Below are 17,097 nucleotides of genomic sequence, written 5' to 3'. Positions count from 1 at the left end.
GAATGAACAGTAACAATAAATTGCATTTAGAATATGATTTTTTAAAATAAATAGTAAATTTTGTCTTAATATCTGTTTAAAAGCTTCTTAAACCTTAAAATGGAATCACTCTGCACAAAACGCTTAAATTTTTAACTGTACTGGCAATTATGTATATATATTTAAATTAGAAGCACTTGCATTAAAGACTGACTTAATAGGAAGCCAAAGAAATTGTAGTTAAAGAAAAAGAAAATTGCACTTTTCTGGACATAGAGCCAGAAAAGCAATTTTAACCTAATTTTATACATATAAATAATATAACATTACAAGATAACCTGCCTTGATATGAATGTGGTAGAGCTCGTTGCTCAAAATTATAGTTGGTCATTATAGCTCACACGTCTCTTTCCACCATCCAGGGCTGTAAGTAAAAATTCTAAAATAAAAGTTTTATGGCTCCTTTCCAGTTTTTCATTGGCAGGGTCTGAAACCGAGCTGAACACATTCTTTGATGTCCATGCTAATTTATGGTGCAACCAGAGTAGCTGCGTCACCTTTCTCCCTACTGCTGCAGGACTACACTCTGTTGAACACCCTACATACTGTACATACATAGAGAACATATAGGTCTTACTATACATACACAGAGAACGTATATGTCTTACTGCCTGGTAGAGACCCATCACTGCTGCATTGTATTTCACAGATGGAGGTTGACATCTTGTGTCAGGCTGTGGACGAGTCCTGCGCCTTGTGTGGTGAAGTTTTTCTGGCTCCAGTGGTCCTCTGCTGCATTGGCTGTGATCGTAGCTTCTGTAACTTTTGTTTGGAGCAGTTCTGGATACAACATGGCTCTAAAGATTGTCCTCTCTGCTTTAAGGAAAACAATGGGCTTCCACATAAATCATGTGAAGCTCATGGAGAGAAACTGTCTCTCCTCTGTGTGGCTGATCTGGAGCCTGTCTGCTCTATGTGCCACAGATCTGGCCTACATATGAATCACATAGTGTATCCCATCAAGGAGGCATTCAAGGATCATAAGGTAAGTTAAATTTCTTTCTTTTTTCTATGAAAAAATGTGAGCATAAATTTGATAATATGCACATCTATACAGATTTAGCTATCCTATAGATGGGGAAAATGTTGCTCAGTCCAAATATTGATGCATAGAACATGCTTAATGTGTCTGTAGATTATACCTAAACATGAACATTTTTTTTAGAGTGGACAAGAGTTATTCTCAGCTACTATGAACACGCATTTCAAATGTTGGAAATTGAAAATTAGACCTAGAAAAGGACTCTCTGCTCCCCCCAATGGACTCTGTAGGCTATGAACTGTAGTAACACGTCTGTCAGTCTGCTCATTATCTCTGTTTGTCTCTGTATCTGTATCCGATGCCTGCATGCACACACAGATGTGTGCAGATGTGTGGAAACATATAAACCCACAGAGAAAAGAAATCCATCTGTCCTTCCCCAATTAATTTAATTGCCACCATTTAGATTCAAACTTAAACTAGTTGCAGATTAAAAAAGATGAAACATTTGACCAAATTAAGAAAAATTTAATTAAATTATTAAATTTGGTTTGATTCACCTACTTCAATTGAAGAGCTTTCCAACAATAACTTTTAATGACAAATTTGGAAATGCATATTAAAGAGGTGACCGCATGCAGAGCCACCACTCTGGCATGACAGGAGTCTGTATGAATGTGTGTGTGTGTGTGTGTGTGTGTGTGGGGGGGGGGGGGGCTCTGTTGACTACTGTTACTATGAATTTCTCTGAACTGCTGCTCTGGCAATGGCATGCAGGACACCAATCAAATTTTCACTTTGGCATCTCAATAAGACTGCGACTTATTCAGTCAGGAATTGCATAGTGTGGGTGAGTGAAAATAAAGTTTTGACTCATTATACGACACAATATATTCATGACTATATTACTCTTATTGGACTGCTCATCTGCAGTTTCTATATTGTTGACATCCTTATACCTTGTTATGACATGTTAGGGTGCTTTGAGGGGACTGTAGACATGAAAATCTGTCTGTATAATTCTACAACTACATTGTAACAATAATATCTAAAGTAACGTCAATGCAGGGGAAAATCTTATACCGTCCTTATAGTTCACATTGTAATAATTCTCCCACCTTGTTCAAAGCAGACGTGAATCCTAACATAGCATGTGTGAAATTTATGAGCAACCATACAGTGTATACACATGAGTTGAAGCAGCCTACACATGACAGGATCATGTTCCCCTTTGCTTTCTATGTCTATCTACAAGCTCTCGCCCTATTTTAGGTGCAACATTGTTTCTAGTAAATTAACTCCCACAACAAAATACTGAATTACATTACAAACAAGGTCAGATAACAGTTAAATACTTAACAAATTAACATCTTGCTTTAAAATAACTTTTAATTGCTCTTAAAAACTTGACTCTTTTACTCTAAGTAGTGTTTGATTAATGTGAGAATTGTGTCAAGTATTTTTATACCAGAATGGTGATTTGACTCAAAAATAACTCTATTTAATTCTTAAAAAGCTTTTACCCAATGTTGAACTTGACCATGGAAAAAAAAACAGTTTCAGTGGTCAGCAGGAAGATATTTCTTTACCCACATAACTGAAGTCTAAATCGGTAACTTCTATCTATTTATATCTTGACCCCGAGTCTTAATTTGGACATTGTTCCTATGTAAACTCTTCAATTACACCATGACAGATTGTATCAACTCACTTCTCAAATAACATAGAGATGATTATAGCGCAACTGTAATGTAAAAACCATCTTGAGTGCAATTATTCCACCATCATCATTTGCTCTGCTGTCATCCCGGGGTTATTCAGGCTCTGATCTGCACAGATACAGTATCATATGTAAAGCCTATTCCTTTCATTCAGAGGTGTGGTGTTTATTTGAGAACGGGGCAATGTGCGCAGTCAAACAAGACAGCATAACATGGGATATGGATTCGGGAGCCGAGGTATTAACACTTATTTCTGAGGTTAAGATGAGGTAGCCTGCCATAGACATGGGAGGGGCCTCCTATCCTGCGTTGTCACCAAAGCCCTGTGAGGAAGAATGGCCACCAGACGTGCTCGTAGAGAGGACGACCTTTCCTGTCCAATTTGTGGACTTATTCTCAGTCAGCCAGTGATTCTAACCTGCAAACACAGGTTCTGTAAAGCCTGCCTCAAAGACAGCTGGGAGACACAAGTCACTGAGGATTCACGCTTCTGTCCTCTGTGCTGGCAACGTTCCTCCATGGATCAAATGGTGGTGAGTGCTGTGTTGGAGAAGGCCTGCGAATCCTTTAAGGAGGACAGAGGCAAGAATGACCCAGGTGCTTGCCAGGAGCATGGAGAAAAGCTCACACTGTTCTGTTTGGAGGACTTGGATCCAATATGTGAAGTGTGTGGGAAAGCAGCTAAACACAAAGGGCACAGGATCTATCCCATTGGGGAAAGTGCTCATGACTGTAAGGTAGGCATGTTACACGTTTGGTCACGCCGGTATTTCACACTGGTAGCAAATTTTCATCATCAACATCAGCTATGTGGGAAATGTTTACTTCACCACAAGCTTCTCCCTCTGTGTTCATACTGATACTTACAGTGAAAATGAATGATAATGAAGTGTTTATCAAATTATCTGTCACATTCGTCAGGATTACAGTAGATATATGTCTTTATAGACTAGTACCTGATGTCAACAAGTGTGGATGAGACTTCAGAATTTAAATGGGAAGATTCTAAAGGAAATTTTAATTCATTAAATTTGTTGGCTGGTTATTTTGCACAATAAAGTCTCAAAGGCTGTCCATGATTCCATCAATAGAAAACATGTCACATTGTACCTGGGCATCATTTTAATATACGACTTTCTAAAAGTTTGAAAATGCATTGTTTATCGTGGTTTTCTTACCTTTTTGATTTTGATTTTCTCACTACTTTTGTGCTTCTCTAAGTCTGATATGCTGATATGAGTGACGGTGTTTGGCAGAGTTTATTAACATTCTAATAATAGCTTTATATTTTTGGTTTGCCGTCGCCGCTGGCGTCCCGAGAGGACTGAAACTCGACTCCCACAAGGTTTCTCTGACACAACGTTCATTCTACTCCCGCCCTGCTCGGCCTGCTCTCGAGAATGGAAATTCTTGAATACTGATGTGAAATTAATTTATTGGTTGCATGATTTCAATTTTGCTTATGTTACCAGGGCATTAGATCATTTTCTATAGATTTGTCCCATTCATTTGATGCTGCTGTATTGTGGAGCTTTGAATTTACAGGAAAACGCTGCCTGTCACATTGTGCTGACAGCTCGGCCACCTGCCAGGCTGACCTTGTTTTAAAGTGTTGATGCCCTGTCCCTGACTCTATAGGAGGAACTGAAGAATGCGCTGCTGCCTTTGAAGGAGAAATTGCAGCTGTACAAGAAGGCGAAAATGGTCTGTGAGGAAATGGCAGAGCATGTCAAGGTACTGTCACCCCCATCAGTACCAAATGTTACTTTGAACATACTACAGAGCCAAGGTGTGGAGGCGGTGATTATCCATCAATCATATCTCTTTCCAGAACCAAGCAGAACATACTGAAACACAGATAAAAGAGGAATTTGAAGCCCTTCACAATTTCCTGAAGGAACAGGAGGCTGCCAGACTTTCTGTTTTAAAGGAAGAGGAGGATCTGAAGAATCTCATGATAAACCAGAGGATGGAGGAGATCAACAATGAGATGGCATCTCTCTCTAACACAATCAGATTAGTGGAACAGGAGATGCGATCTCAAGATATCCCATTTCTTAAGGTAGATAAGAACAAGATAAGAATAACAAACCTTTTTTTAAACCTTCATGTGCACACTTGATGAGAGTTGTTCTCTTCAATTTTGTTTTCAGAATTACAAAGAGACAATAAGGAGGTAAGTGTCTTTGCCACAATTAAGATCCAATTCATCTTATTTTTAGGATTATACAGCTTTACAGAAACAGCAAACACAAATTTTAACTAATTCCTAAAATATCTTTTCAGAACATGGCTAAATTCCCTCAATCCACAAATCATTTCTGGTGCTCTGATTGATGTGGCCAAGCATATAGGCTCTCTGAGATACAAAGTGTGGGAGAAGATGAAGAGTATAGTTAAATATAGTGAGTTCCTCACAGAATAACATCAGTCATGTTTTATTGGTTTGGCTCTTTTCCTGGCACATTAGTAACTACCTCTTTCTTTTACCAAGCTCCGGTGCTTCTGGATCCTAACACAGCAGCTAGCTGCTTCATCCTGTCAGAGGATCTCACAGTGGTGCAGAACTGTACCCAGATTTTCAAGGTGCCAGACAACCCAGAACGCTTTGACATCAGCGCTGAGATGCTGGCTGCAGAGGGCTATTCCACTGGACGCCACAGCTGGGATGTGGAGGTGAAGGACAACAATTACTGGGTGGTGGGAGTAGCCAGCGAGGCCATCAACAGGAAGGGAAAACATGTGCTGACGCCAGCAGAGGGATTCTGGACTATAAGGTTTCGCAATGGAGAGCATAAGGCCTGCACAGCACCATGGGAGCCGCTGAACATGACTAAGAAGCCAGAAGTGATAAGGGTGGTTTTAGACATGGACCGTGGCAAGGTGACGTTTTATGACCCTAGACAGAGAACGCCTCTTTACACTTTCTCTGAAGTCATTGCACGCACAACCTTTCCCTACTTTTGCACCGCCTGCAAAGAGCATCCACTGAAAATCCTCCCCACTAGCATATTGTTGTCAACAGACTAATTCACCTTGAAGACATAGAAAAATGACACGAAGAAAACACAGCCATGTTTTAAAATATTTAATTTGAGTTACAACAAAACAGATGTTGTCTGGGAAATCTGAAATTGTAAATTAAACACCTATATATATTACTATACTGATAAGAATTTGTTAAAAATGACAGTCACTATGTGTGACTCAGCTTTGCATGACACAGAATCACTACTGTGATTTCCACATTCTTTTGAGTAACTTTCCCAAAAAAAAAAAAAAAAAAAAATCATAAAACAAAAACTGAAACATAGATCTGAACTTTCATATAAGGCACATACAGTAACAACTTTTATGTATTTGCAAATCTGTGCCAGTGTTGTTCAGAGGTTCAAACAAGTGGGATTAGATGCTTCCATTGCATTAAAATAAGACTATGGTTAGTGTTTGTTCTAGTTGCCACATGTGCTGCGTGTTTGATGTCTGGTCTTAACACGCAGCAGTAACTCCACAGCTTCACACTCAAGTATTGCTTAAACCTACACAGAATCTTGCAGCATATTTCATAAACGGGCATATATACCCTGTAACAAAGTTTGACTTCATACCAACCGTTGCTGTCCTAACCACATTATTGTAACACGTATCCTATTTCAAATAGGTTGTGGGGGATGCCCACTCTATGTGCGGTGATGCTCAAAGGCTTTTGGAGGTGTTCATTTCATGATAATACAAGGTTATTAAAGGGAATGAATGCCCTCACATTATGTTCTGGTGTGTTACTCAAACAGTGTTAAAACATCATCTGTAACAGTACTGCCTATATAAGTAGTCCTCTCAACTGTTCCCTGAATGGTTAAAATCAAGTTGGGTGGTGCAGCAAGACTGACGCCAACACCAACGTAGACACATTATCTTCTTTATCTACAGCATCTGTTTAACTGAGGCACCATGAACTGCCCTACTAGGTCCTCCATGTCATAGAGACATTCTTCCTTCTGCTATAGCGTTGTATAGCTCCTCGTCCACAGCCTCATAACGCGCTGCTCTAGTGTTTAAAAAGTAGATCTGGTCGGTTGTGAGACGTGGGTCGTATCCCTCCCTCTGCAGCCTGGTTTTCTGGATTTTAAATGTACCTGTGCAAGAATGTGGAGATACACAGAAAAAAAATAGTTATTGATATGAAATCATCAGTGATGGTGGACATTTTTATGAATTCAGAAAAGATATTAGGGCAGTTAACCTGTGGTGTCTACATGCGGGGAGATTCGCAAGAACACAGGGCGAGCGTACGGAGGAAGAGCTCCTTGAACCATGTGCAGGAAACCACTGCAGTCAAACCTCCCTGCAGTGTCCGCAATGGCAGCCATTCCCGCTTTCCCTTCCACACCTGAGTATGACACACGGTAATAGATGCTTGTCACGTAGGACAGAAACAGGTGAGGACAATTAAAAGCAAGTCCCAACGTGATGCTTAAAGCATTGCGTATACAAAGTTCACCTGGCACTGCCACACCGTACACAGCCACATCAGTCTGACCCAGAAGACTGCTGAGTATGCCCTCCACCTCGGTGGTGGAAACATTTTCTCCTCGCCAGCGGAACGTGTCCCCGCCACGATCACGAAAGTACATGTAGCCCAGGTCATCCATCACCAGCACGTCACCTTGGGTAGACACATGGAAAGAAAAATAATTGCCAAGCTTGTTTCGAAACACTTAAATCAAGAGTGGCTAAACAATCATAACTCACTGCCTGCGCTAAGAATTGACTAGTAAGCATGGAAATCCAACATTATTTACAGGGTTTCATCTTTTAAGTGTAATAAGCTATAAATATCTTGAACATTTACATGACTGGTTTATTTTTTTTAAAATGAGCACTACCAGCTGTGTTGAGAATTATGATGCAACATATCATGTATTTTGATGAATAAAAAAAGACTGGTAACCTGATAAATATGCAGAATCATTTTTCTTGAAGACATTATGAGCTATCTTCTTCCTTGTAGCATCCTGGTTTGCGTAACCGTCAAAGCGCCGTAATGGGTCCTGCTGGTTGATGCGACCCACCAGAAGCCCTGGTTCCCCTGAAAGACACAGATGAGTCTAATGCAGTACTGTCATATATTCTATCCAATGAAAAGTAATTATCGTAGTATTAATATTAGTTACCAGGGCGACAAGGCACACAGAGGCCCCGGCTGTCCCGAACCAGCTCCATGCTGTCCTCGTCCACCCTCACCAGACGGATGGGGTACACGTTGGGGAGAATGCGACTGTTGAATCCGCAGGCTCCCACCTGGCAGGACAGAATTAGCTTAACCCTGATACAATTCGTATTTCATCCGTGAAGACACAAGAAACACTGGTCATTGTGATCGCTGACCTTGCCATCCATGTTGGCGATGCTACAATTGCACTCAGTCGCTCCGTAGAACTCGCCAATCTGTGCCACCCCAAAACGTTCTGTGAAAGCCTCCCACACACTGGGGCGCAAGCCATTTCCAACCGCCAGCCGAACTTTGTGGCCCTTTTCTGACGGCCGCACTGGCTGAGACAGCAAGTAGCGGCAGATTTCCCCGATATACTGCACCACCTTTGAGGGGAGAGGGGAAGGCGGTCTTGTTATTGTGGCAGTTCTAGTTCAAAATGAATGTTTTATAGTTATTGATTTCTTCAGTATGGCACTTCTCAATATTTTCCAAGCATAAGCTCTTACAGTGCAGTTGTACTTAATGCAGTCTTCCCAGAAGCGGCTGGCAGAGAATTTCTTCTTCACTACAACGGTGAGGCCATGGATCAGACACTGACCAACTCCCATGATATTACCTGGCAGGAGAAGAAAGCTCACACTTCAATTATGCAAACCCAGTGGGGAAAAAAATGTATTCATCAAGACGTAGAGGCTAGCATCACGTACCCGCTGAGTGATAAAGAGGGAGACAGTCGTAAATGATGTCATCAGAGCGCATGCGAAAGGCAAAATAGCCAAAAGCAGCGATTCTGTAGTAACTGTTGTGAGAACACAGGGAAAATTCACAAACATGTATCACTAGAGGTGCAGCGACTGTAATGTGATGCTTTTTTGTAAGTGGTTAAAAAAAAAAACATACCGACTGTGTACAACAATGGCAGCCTTGGGCAGTCCTGTGGTCCCAGAGGTGTAAATATAAAATAGACGGTCTGCAGATGAGAATAAAATACATTATTAAAATTGCAAGCTACAATTGCAAGATACATGCAGGTGTCTTCACAGCATTTCAGTCACTGCTTCAATGCCACAGAACTGATAATATAGTCTGTTTTCATTTAGTTCTGCACAAGCAACTCATCAGGCTCGAGTTACATAATTACTGGGAAGCAATTTCAGTTCAGAAACTAGACAGCAGAGTGAGAAAAACGAATTACTGTTAGACATACACTTTGGGAATTCATAATAGAGCAAAAAAAACACAAAAGTTATCATCCAAACACAGTCTAAAAAAATTGTCTGAAGAGGGTTGTTTAAAACAAACTCCTCATTAACATACAGAAAACCTGGAATAGAGGCATAGTTGAGTTTAGTGGGAGATAAGGTACTCACCGTTCATGCCTTTAGGGGGAACACAAGGTGAAGGGGGATGTTTAGGTGCAGAGGCTAAAATTGGGTCCAGAGGTTGAGCACCCAGACAGGCCAGACGTTCTGCACTGAGCTCTCCTGTACAAAACCGTACCATGGACTGGCTGTTGGAGGAGGTGACTTCTGACATGGCTGACATTCAGTAAGAAGAACAAGAGGGAGATGGGAACAGAGGACAGCAATCAGGTCAGTTCAAGGGCTGCAGTTTGCACAAGAATATGAATACAGTGAGCCGCTGAGACAAAAGCAGAGAAAACAGTGTTGTCGGACAAAAACTAATGTTGTTCAGTTAATGAAAACATTAAATAGATACAGTAAAGTCACACAAATGCAGGACATCACAGAGGCCGCAAGGACAAAGGAGTGAAGTGTTTGTGCTGTCACAGAGAAACAAAGAGGAGCTAATGTAAACTTCACAAAGAGATTGCACAGAAAGAATTTTACTGGCAATGTGATCACGGACAGCATGTCCTAACCACATGACATGTGGGAGACACAGCCATTATCACAGTTTATGTACCACACACACACGCGCACACACACACACACACACACACACACACACACACACACACACACACACACACACACACACACACACACACACACACACACACACACACACTAAATATTAACAGTGTGACACCAGGAAATAATGTTGACCACCTCACATGATGTTACAGGCAAAATATTAATGAAACATGACATTTGGTGCTGAGGTTGATCAGTATCTGAGGAATTTTGCTTGCAATTACAATGCAATCATGTGCTTTATTAAATAATTTCCTGAAAAAGAGGTAGGATATTATCCCGTAAAACATCATTTTAGAATGAACCTAAGTGTTAAAGGACAGGTTCACACTTTTTTCCAAGTCTGTCTTAAAACAAAATGCATTTTAAGTTTATCTGAAGGTTATATGAGGCTTCAGCAGTCTGAGTTAGTCATATCAAGTGGATGTTTGCCACATTTACAGAGTTTTTAGACACTCCCTCTTTGGTTTCCTCTACAGTGTTTCCCTGTTGGCCTGCAGTGGAAGTATTGTAACAAAAAGAGGGACTTTGGCACTAGAAAGACTGTAACGTTGAAAGATATCTACATGATTTGACTAATTGGACAGCTGAAGCTTCAAATTAGCTTCAGATAAACTCTACAGAAAGAGGCTTGTGGATTTTGCCCCCATCAGTTACATCGTAGATGCATTATGAAGGGATCTTCTAATGGCCAGTATGAACAGGAGGAATGATTATGTCAAGAAAAACCTGTTTCAATGTTTATTTGGGCACTTGACTATTGTTTTAGGGCAGACTTTTCCTACCTCATTTAGCACATTCTTACCATCAGCGAGCTCAGCTCCAAACACAATAGCTCGGGACCCTGACACCCCAATACAGTGCAGGAGGGAATCATGGCGGAGGTTGAAATTGATGAGTGCAGCTTCCACCCCAACCTTAGCCAAGCCCAACCAAAGCGCCACCTGTAAAGGCCTGCTTTCCATGAAGAGGGCCACCACATCTCCAGAGATCCATCCCTGATCTCTTGCCCAATTGGCCACGGCATTAGACAGTTCGTCCAGCTGGGTGAAAGTCCATGTTTCCCCTGTAGCCTCATAGATCAGTGCTAGTTTGTTTGGGTTGAGTTTTACTGTCTGGGCAAAGATGGAAGGAATGTTGCTTCCGTTGCGCACATAACGCCATAACGCCATCTTCACTCTCAACAGCACATACAGGCCACTGGTGAAGGTCACAGAAGGAAAAAAAAAGAGGAAAAATTAGGAAGGTAAGTAAAGATGAAGACCTACAAGCATGAACATAACTTTAATTGGACATATTTTACTTACTTGAGGTCTCTCTTGGCAGTGCGTGCTGCGATGTAGAAGTATTTCCAGGTTCTTGTGCCCAGATACACCCCAAGGCCTGCTGCCAGACTCCAGGACCAGGACACCCCGAAGAGACGCAGCAGTCCCATGGATCCCAGAGAGGCTGAGACACTTGCTGCATTGTGCATTCCTGTCACGGAGGAAAAGGAGAGAGATGTGCTTTTAGGGCAGAATGGGCATGAGCTGAAGCCTACATCGCTCAGGGAGGTTCTTACGTATGTGTTCTTAAAAGTACAATTTTTCAGTATTTTCATTTTATGCTATTTGAAACTTCCACTCCACTGCATTTCAGAGGGAAATATTGTACTTTCTACTCCACTACAGTTATTTTACAGCTTCAGTTACTTTCTAGATGAAGATTTGACACAATGGATAATATAACAAGCTTTTAAAATACAACACATTGTTCAAGATGAAACCAGTGGTTTCCAACCTTTTTGGCTTTTGACGTCTCACAGAAAGCAGTGTGCAGTCGGGGTCACATTTCAGATATCTATGAGTTGTTAACAGCTCCACCAAATAGTGATTTTTCCCTCTAAACTTCTCACATGGTTTCATTTCAATAAATGTTCAAATGACCCAATATTTCACCAAAAATCAAAGATAGAGAACAATTCCAAAAACAGATTTGTGTATCAGAACTTTGCTTTTTAATTGATCATCTCACGACCCCTTAGATTTATCTGGTGACCCTTTGGAGGGGCCTGAACCCTAGGTTGGGAACCACTGGGCTAAACTAACTGTATATAAAGCAGTTAAACTAGCTCCAGCAGCTACAACAGTTACATGCTGCTTACACACTGATGTTTCAGTATTAATGATCTAATGATGTCATATATAATAATATATCAGTCAGAGGGACCGAACCACTACTTTTACTGTAATACTTTAAGTACATCTTGCTCCTAATACTTATGTACTACAGTAGGATTTTTCATGCAGGAAAGTTATCACAAATCAACCAGCTCACAAACACAGATGCCACTCAAGGTCACATCACGCACAGTGTGAAATCTACATGCATGCTTTAGCCTATTCACAACTTACCTACGAGTCAATAGACTGAAGCGATGTCACCTTTCACCCGATAACCCTTCCCCGGTCCACACAGCTTGTTACCTCGTTACTTTCGCGGAAACTGACGAGTATTCAAATCCTTCTCCGGATGTTGAGGGCGTTGAGAGGATACACGACGCACCGTTTTTTAAGGAAACCAGTAGTTTTTCAGAGTTATGACAGTTTTATAGTTCACTGCTCGTCGGCGCGGTTGTGGTTAAATAGTTGACACTCAGGCAATATTTGGAAATATGTCAAACATACGTGAGCGAGTCCTGAGGGCTGGCATTTACAGGGGAGACTTCATTATTTGTGTCCGGGCGACAAAACTGATCGAAATCTGAATAAGGGCAGTGAAATGCACAGTGGTCCAGGCTATTTTCTGTACTCCATATTGAATACAGAGTCGTTGCCAAAGAAGCCCCGCCCATCCCGGGTGTGAGCGCTCTCGAGGAGCTCGGCCATTGGTTAAACTACGCGCTTGTCAAGCTTTTTCTTATTTATTATTGGATAATATTAGCCCCGCCCAGTTTCCCAACCACTAGATTTGCTGGTGGCCGCTATTGATAGTAGCACCGGCACAGACTACTAAATAAATGTTGTGAAAGTCTTGTCTGCATCCTTTTTTAAAACACTGCTGCCTTGTAGTCTTTTGCCTTGCTGAATATGAACCTTACCAAGCCTTAAAAAAAAAAAAAAAAACATACCAAAGCTTACATTCCTAGATATTTCACAAGACACATGAAAGAAATAATTTATTGAAGTCCACAAGAGAAAAGTTCCAAAGCAAACATAGTCACTGCAGACTTTTCCTGTGCAATACACAGAAACTATTTGCCAGCTACGATGGGTCTTTGTGTTTTGAAAGCACAGCAAACCCTGTAAAGCGCTGCTCTCCTCAGTAAGATGTAAACCCATGGGTCGAGGATCTGGTTCCAGGAGGCCATACGTAAACCCAGAAGAATGACCTGATATGTCTCAGAGGTTTGGCCACCGGGACTTTGGATGAACTGCATCAGAAGAACACTGATCTATTAATACAGGAGAGACACAGAATCACACATGAGATGTTGTACTAAAATACCTGATCACTGAAGGTGAAAATGATTCAAGAAACCAATTCTGCAATCTAAAAAGGTTGTTAAAGAGTAGTACTTACAAGGAAGGGACTCCAGCAAACACAGGAAACCACGGTAATCAATGCCAGTTGTGCCATCATCTCCACATCCAATGAACAAAACACGGAGGAAGATGATGCAGATGATACACGACGAGAGCAGCGAGCTGCCGATTTTGTATTAGCATTCTGGGACTTTATTCTGGCCTGCAGCAATGTCAGACCACTCAGGATGTTGCAGAGCAGTGAAAGAGTGAGTGCAATGAGGCCCAGACATGAGAAAGCCAAAGCCAGATAGGTGTCGGCTGTAGACTGTGGACCATGGATAGGCAAGAAACACCATGTGCCAGGAGACTGGATAGTGTAAGTTCCTATGGCAAATAAAGGTAGAACAGCCAGCAGGAGTGCAAGAGAGGATAGAATTAACACAACTCCCCGCACATGAGCGACTGTGACCATTGCAGTGTGGAAAAAGGGTTTGGTGATGGCCACACAGCGCTCTATTGCCATGGCACAACCCAACAGCAAAGGGCATAGGCCAAAAAACACCATACTTGCCCCAAAGATCTGGCAGAATGCCTTGGTGGGCTCCACGCTCTGCATTTTATACCTTAACATAACGTGCAGATACAAAGCAAATGCACCTGGAATCACATGGCCCCCAAGGTCAGCCAACATCAAAGCCACTGTTAGTAGCAGAAATGGTGCTTTGGATTGGCGGCGAAATCGCGCACGAGATTTGGCCAAGATTGCCAGAGCGGTGAAGTTGGAGATGGTGCCAAATGCCATAGTGAAACAGGACATGCCTAACCCTAAAGATGTCATGCGTGACCTGGTGATATTGTTCGACCAGGGACTGGGCAGTTCAGAGGTGTTGACCCTCAGGTTCTGGTGGAGGATGGACGGCGTCAAGGAGGGAGAAAATGAAGTCATGTTACTCATGACTTCATTTTCTAGTAAAGGTTGTGTCCTCATCTTCAGTGTCATCTGCAGAGAATCACAGGCAAAGTTAAAATATTTTCAGTAAATGTTTTCTATGATCAGCACATGTGCAGCCTCTGGGTGAATTGTTAGTCTAGGTGCATTAGTTCAAAACCACTGAGATGTCTTTTTTTTCAGCTAATGTCTTTATGTCATCCTGTTTTGCAATCTAAAATGTTTCGGATTATTCATAGACCGGGGCACAAGAGAGGAGCCTCAAAATGCAAAATCATGTACCAGTGAGTGCTATGATACATGCTTCACTGCAGCTCAAAAAAGACTGATTACAAGTCAATGACACTTGGGACGTGGTAACTAGGAGAGCTACTTTTGCCCAGACAATAACGAGGAGGAGTGGGTGAAACCCTGCCAGACCCATTGTCCTGTGTTTTTCATCTCTACCTATCATGCAAGCAGATAAATAAATTAAAAAGCAGAAGTGCTTGCCTAGAATACACAAATTGATGCATTGTACAAAAAAGCAAATTTTGACAAGGTTACTTTTAATGTCTGGATAGATTTATCTTGGATTGTCTTGAGCAGAAATCAAAAAGGTTCTGGCCAGGTTTAGTACTTAGGCAAATGGATGCCCTGAGGAGATGATTATCAAGCTTTTAACAAACATTACTGTCATTGTGTGACAGAACTGAAATTTTTGCACAACAGACTCTCAGACCAGACATTGTGTATGCCTCTTTCACAAAATGTTCTTCCCTTTAACACATTTCTTTCTGCTCTTCAGATCAGAAATATATTTTTTACCCTGCCTGGGAGCTCATCATCCCTCTTCCACAGCTCCTTGCTTTCCTGTTACACTAACTCATTACTCCATTTCTGCTAGTATTTGGATTATCTTTATCCGGAATCCCAATCTTTTCACAGGGACAGAAATAATGTGGTCAGAATTTCTTAGGTATGTGGATGAATCACTGGATAGAACAGGCCTCTAAAGGCAAAAGATTCCAGGAGCAGACGTGTCTTTACATAAGGAGGCGAGACAGAGGTCAAAAGTGTAGCTAAATTTCTGGGAAATCTTCTGAAAAAGATGGCACGACTGGTAGAATCCTTTGAATCTCCTCTTGAGTTCAATCCTTTTCCTGCTTTGTTAACAACCTCCACATACTGCTGAAGTTACAGACCTCCAAAGATAAGAAAAGAAAAACACTTGGAGCTTAAAGGAAAGAAATAAACTCCACTGCTCCTCCTTGATCAAACAGTCTGTCTGTTTTGTAATCTGATTTTAATCAAATTATTTGCTTTTGCATTTATTTTTATTTCCCATGCTTCATCAATGGTGAGTTCACAGGAAGAAAGCAGTTTCCCCGGAGAGTGTAGGGAAATTACGGAGAAACAGGGAATAATAATAATCAGGGAATCCGGGGGTAATATTCTTAGAAGATTCATAAAAATAAAGTTGTCATTTCAACCATCGTACTGTATCTTTTTTAGACATTATTTTTTACTTTTTAATACTGTGTTCTTTAGACAAAACAAAACATTTCTCAACAAGACATAATAAAGGAACGCCCTGCTAATCTTGCATTAGTGCTCCCCCTACACTATACATGTTTCAAATACCTCAGTTATCAGGATGTTTAATTCTCTCTTTAACTCCTCACATCTCTCTAACATATCTCACATTCATAAGGATTAAATAGATGGAATCAACAAAGGATCCAAGCTGTCTTAGAGACCAACCTCGTTAGTCATGCATTCGTTTCATCCCTTATTTTTTTTGCATATATTTCAGGTTTATTTGGACTAATTTGCCACTAGAGATGAATGTTCTATGTATGTCATCTATAAAGTAAATAAAGATGAACATAGTTGTGAATAATAAATGAAACTTACCTCCAGATGATTCCGGTTGAACACTGGATTGTATGGGACGGCGCCGAGTAAACGAGAGAGGAACGAGTCTTACCCACCTGCTAAAAGTGTTTCTCTTGTCTGTAGAGCTTCCTGATTGCAGTTATCACTATTGTCCACAGTCACTTGCTCTCATTCTCCTTCTTGTCTTTTCCCCCTGTCTCTGTGACAGTTTCTCTCTCTCCCTGGTCAGCCTTTCTCCCTCTTCAGAGGCTTGGCAGCTATTTTGCCTCCGCTTGCTGGACATGCACTTTCCATTCTCCCTCCCCCTCTGATTGAGTCCTTTCCATCTATTCATCCGCTCTGCTGATTGCTGCTGATTTCACCCATCACTTTCATTTTGTAGTATTGATTCACAGTATGATGAATAGGTGAGCACATCAAATTTAAAGTCAGCTATTGCTAATGTTTCATAATTCACCTTTCTAAACTCTTGATGATAATTTCTTCATAGCAAAAAGAGATTTCAGTCTGTTATTCAGCTGGGGCTATGACAGTCATCACCCACCGTCACTCATGTAAACAAAAGCACAGAGGCAGATATCAAAGAAGTCTGGAAGAGCATGATGATGATTATGCTTCAAGGGCCTCTGGTTTACTTTGCTCGCTCACAGCTCTCTGATAGATATTTTAGAATATTTTACATATATTACAAACACTTCTGTGTTATAAAAAATCCCAGGAGGTGTGAGTAAATCGAAAGATGCAACACTCTACCGAGGTTTATAAAGGTTTAAAGAGGGAATACTCTCTTTCATTTGCACTCGTATTCAGTAAAACGTATTTTGGGGGGCTACTTCAGGTTTGTTTACTTGTTAAAATTCCATTTTTGAG

General features: G+C 41.2%; 3 protein-coding genes across 5 annotated transcripts; 1 reads left to right on the top strand and 2 right to left on the bottom strand.

The window, feature by feature from the left end:
- The first annotated feature begins 402 nt into the window (after positions 1–402).
- On the top strand, positions 403–6,509 carry trim35-13 (tripartite motif containing 35-13). Of its 2 annotated transcripts, none has more exons than XM_042393650.1 (6): positions 403–1,024; positions 4,381–4,476; positions 4,574–4,804; positions 4,896–4,918; positions 5,029–5,147; positions 5,237–6,509. In XM_042393650.1, exons 1-6 carry the CDS (start codon positions 689–691, stop codon positions 5,770–5,772), a joined length of 1,341 nt encoding a protein of 446 aa, XP_042249584.1. In that variant the 5' UTR covers positions 403–688; the 3' UTR covers positions 5,773–6,509. The 2 variants fall into 2 exon arrangements, with proteins under 2 accessions (XP_042249584.1, XP_042249583.1); XM_042393649.1 differs by lacking the exon at positions 403–1,024 and adding an exon at positions 2,532–3,479.
- On the bottom strand, positions 5,816–12,711 carry slc27a1a (solute carrier family 27 member 1a). Of its 2 annotated transcripts, XM_042393648.1 has the most exons (13): positions 12,288–12,711; positions 11,202–11,370; positions 10,700–11,094; positions 9,328–9,495; positions 8,858–8,927; positions 8,665–8,756; positions 8,464–8,573; positions 8,131–8,340; positions 7,917–8,043; positions 7,694–7,831; positions 7,244–7,408; positions 6,986–7,132; positions 5,816–6,878 (listed from the first exon to the last, which is right to left on the bottom strand). In XM_042393648.1, the coding sequence occupies exons 2-13, from the start codon at positions 11,366–11,368 to the stop codon at positions 6,721–6,723; spliced, it is 1,947 nt and encodes a 648-aa protein (XP_042249582.1). In that variant the 5' UTR covers positions 11,369–11,370; positions 12,288–12,711; the 3' UTR covers positions 5,816–6,720. The 2 variants fall into 2 exon arrangements, with proteins under 2 accessions (XP_042249582.1, XP_042249580.1); XM_042393646.1 differs by having other exon boundaries at positions 6,986–7,408.
- A 415-nt stretch (positions 12,712–13,126) lies between these two features.
- Positions 13,127–14,346, bottom strand: ptger1c (prostaglandin E receptor 1c (subtype EP1)). Its single transcript, XM_042392379.1, has 2 exons — positions 13,456–14,346; positions 13,127–13,327 (listed from the first exon to the last, which is right to left on the bottom strand). The coding sequence occupies exons 1-2, from the start codon at positions 14,344–14,346 to the stop codon at positions 13,127–13,129; spliced, it is 1,092 nt and encodes a 363-aa protein (XP_042248313.1).
- Positions 14,347–17,097: the final 2,751 nt, after the last annotated feature.

This window comes from Thunnus maccoyii, chromosome 18 (genome assembly GCF_910596095.1).
Source record: "Thunnus maccoyii chromosome 18, fThuMac1.1, whole genome shotgun sequence".
Lineage (NCBI taxonomy): Eukaryota > Metazoa > Chordata > Actinopteri > Scombriformes > Scombridae > Thunnus > Thunnus maccoyii.
This window is presented reverse-complemented; position numbering and strand designations above follow the sequence as displayed.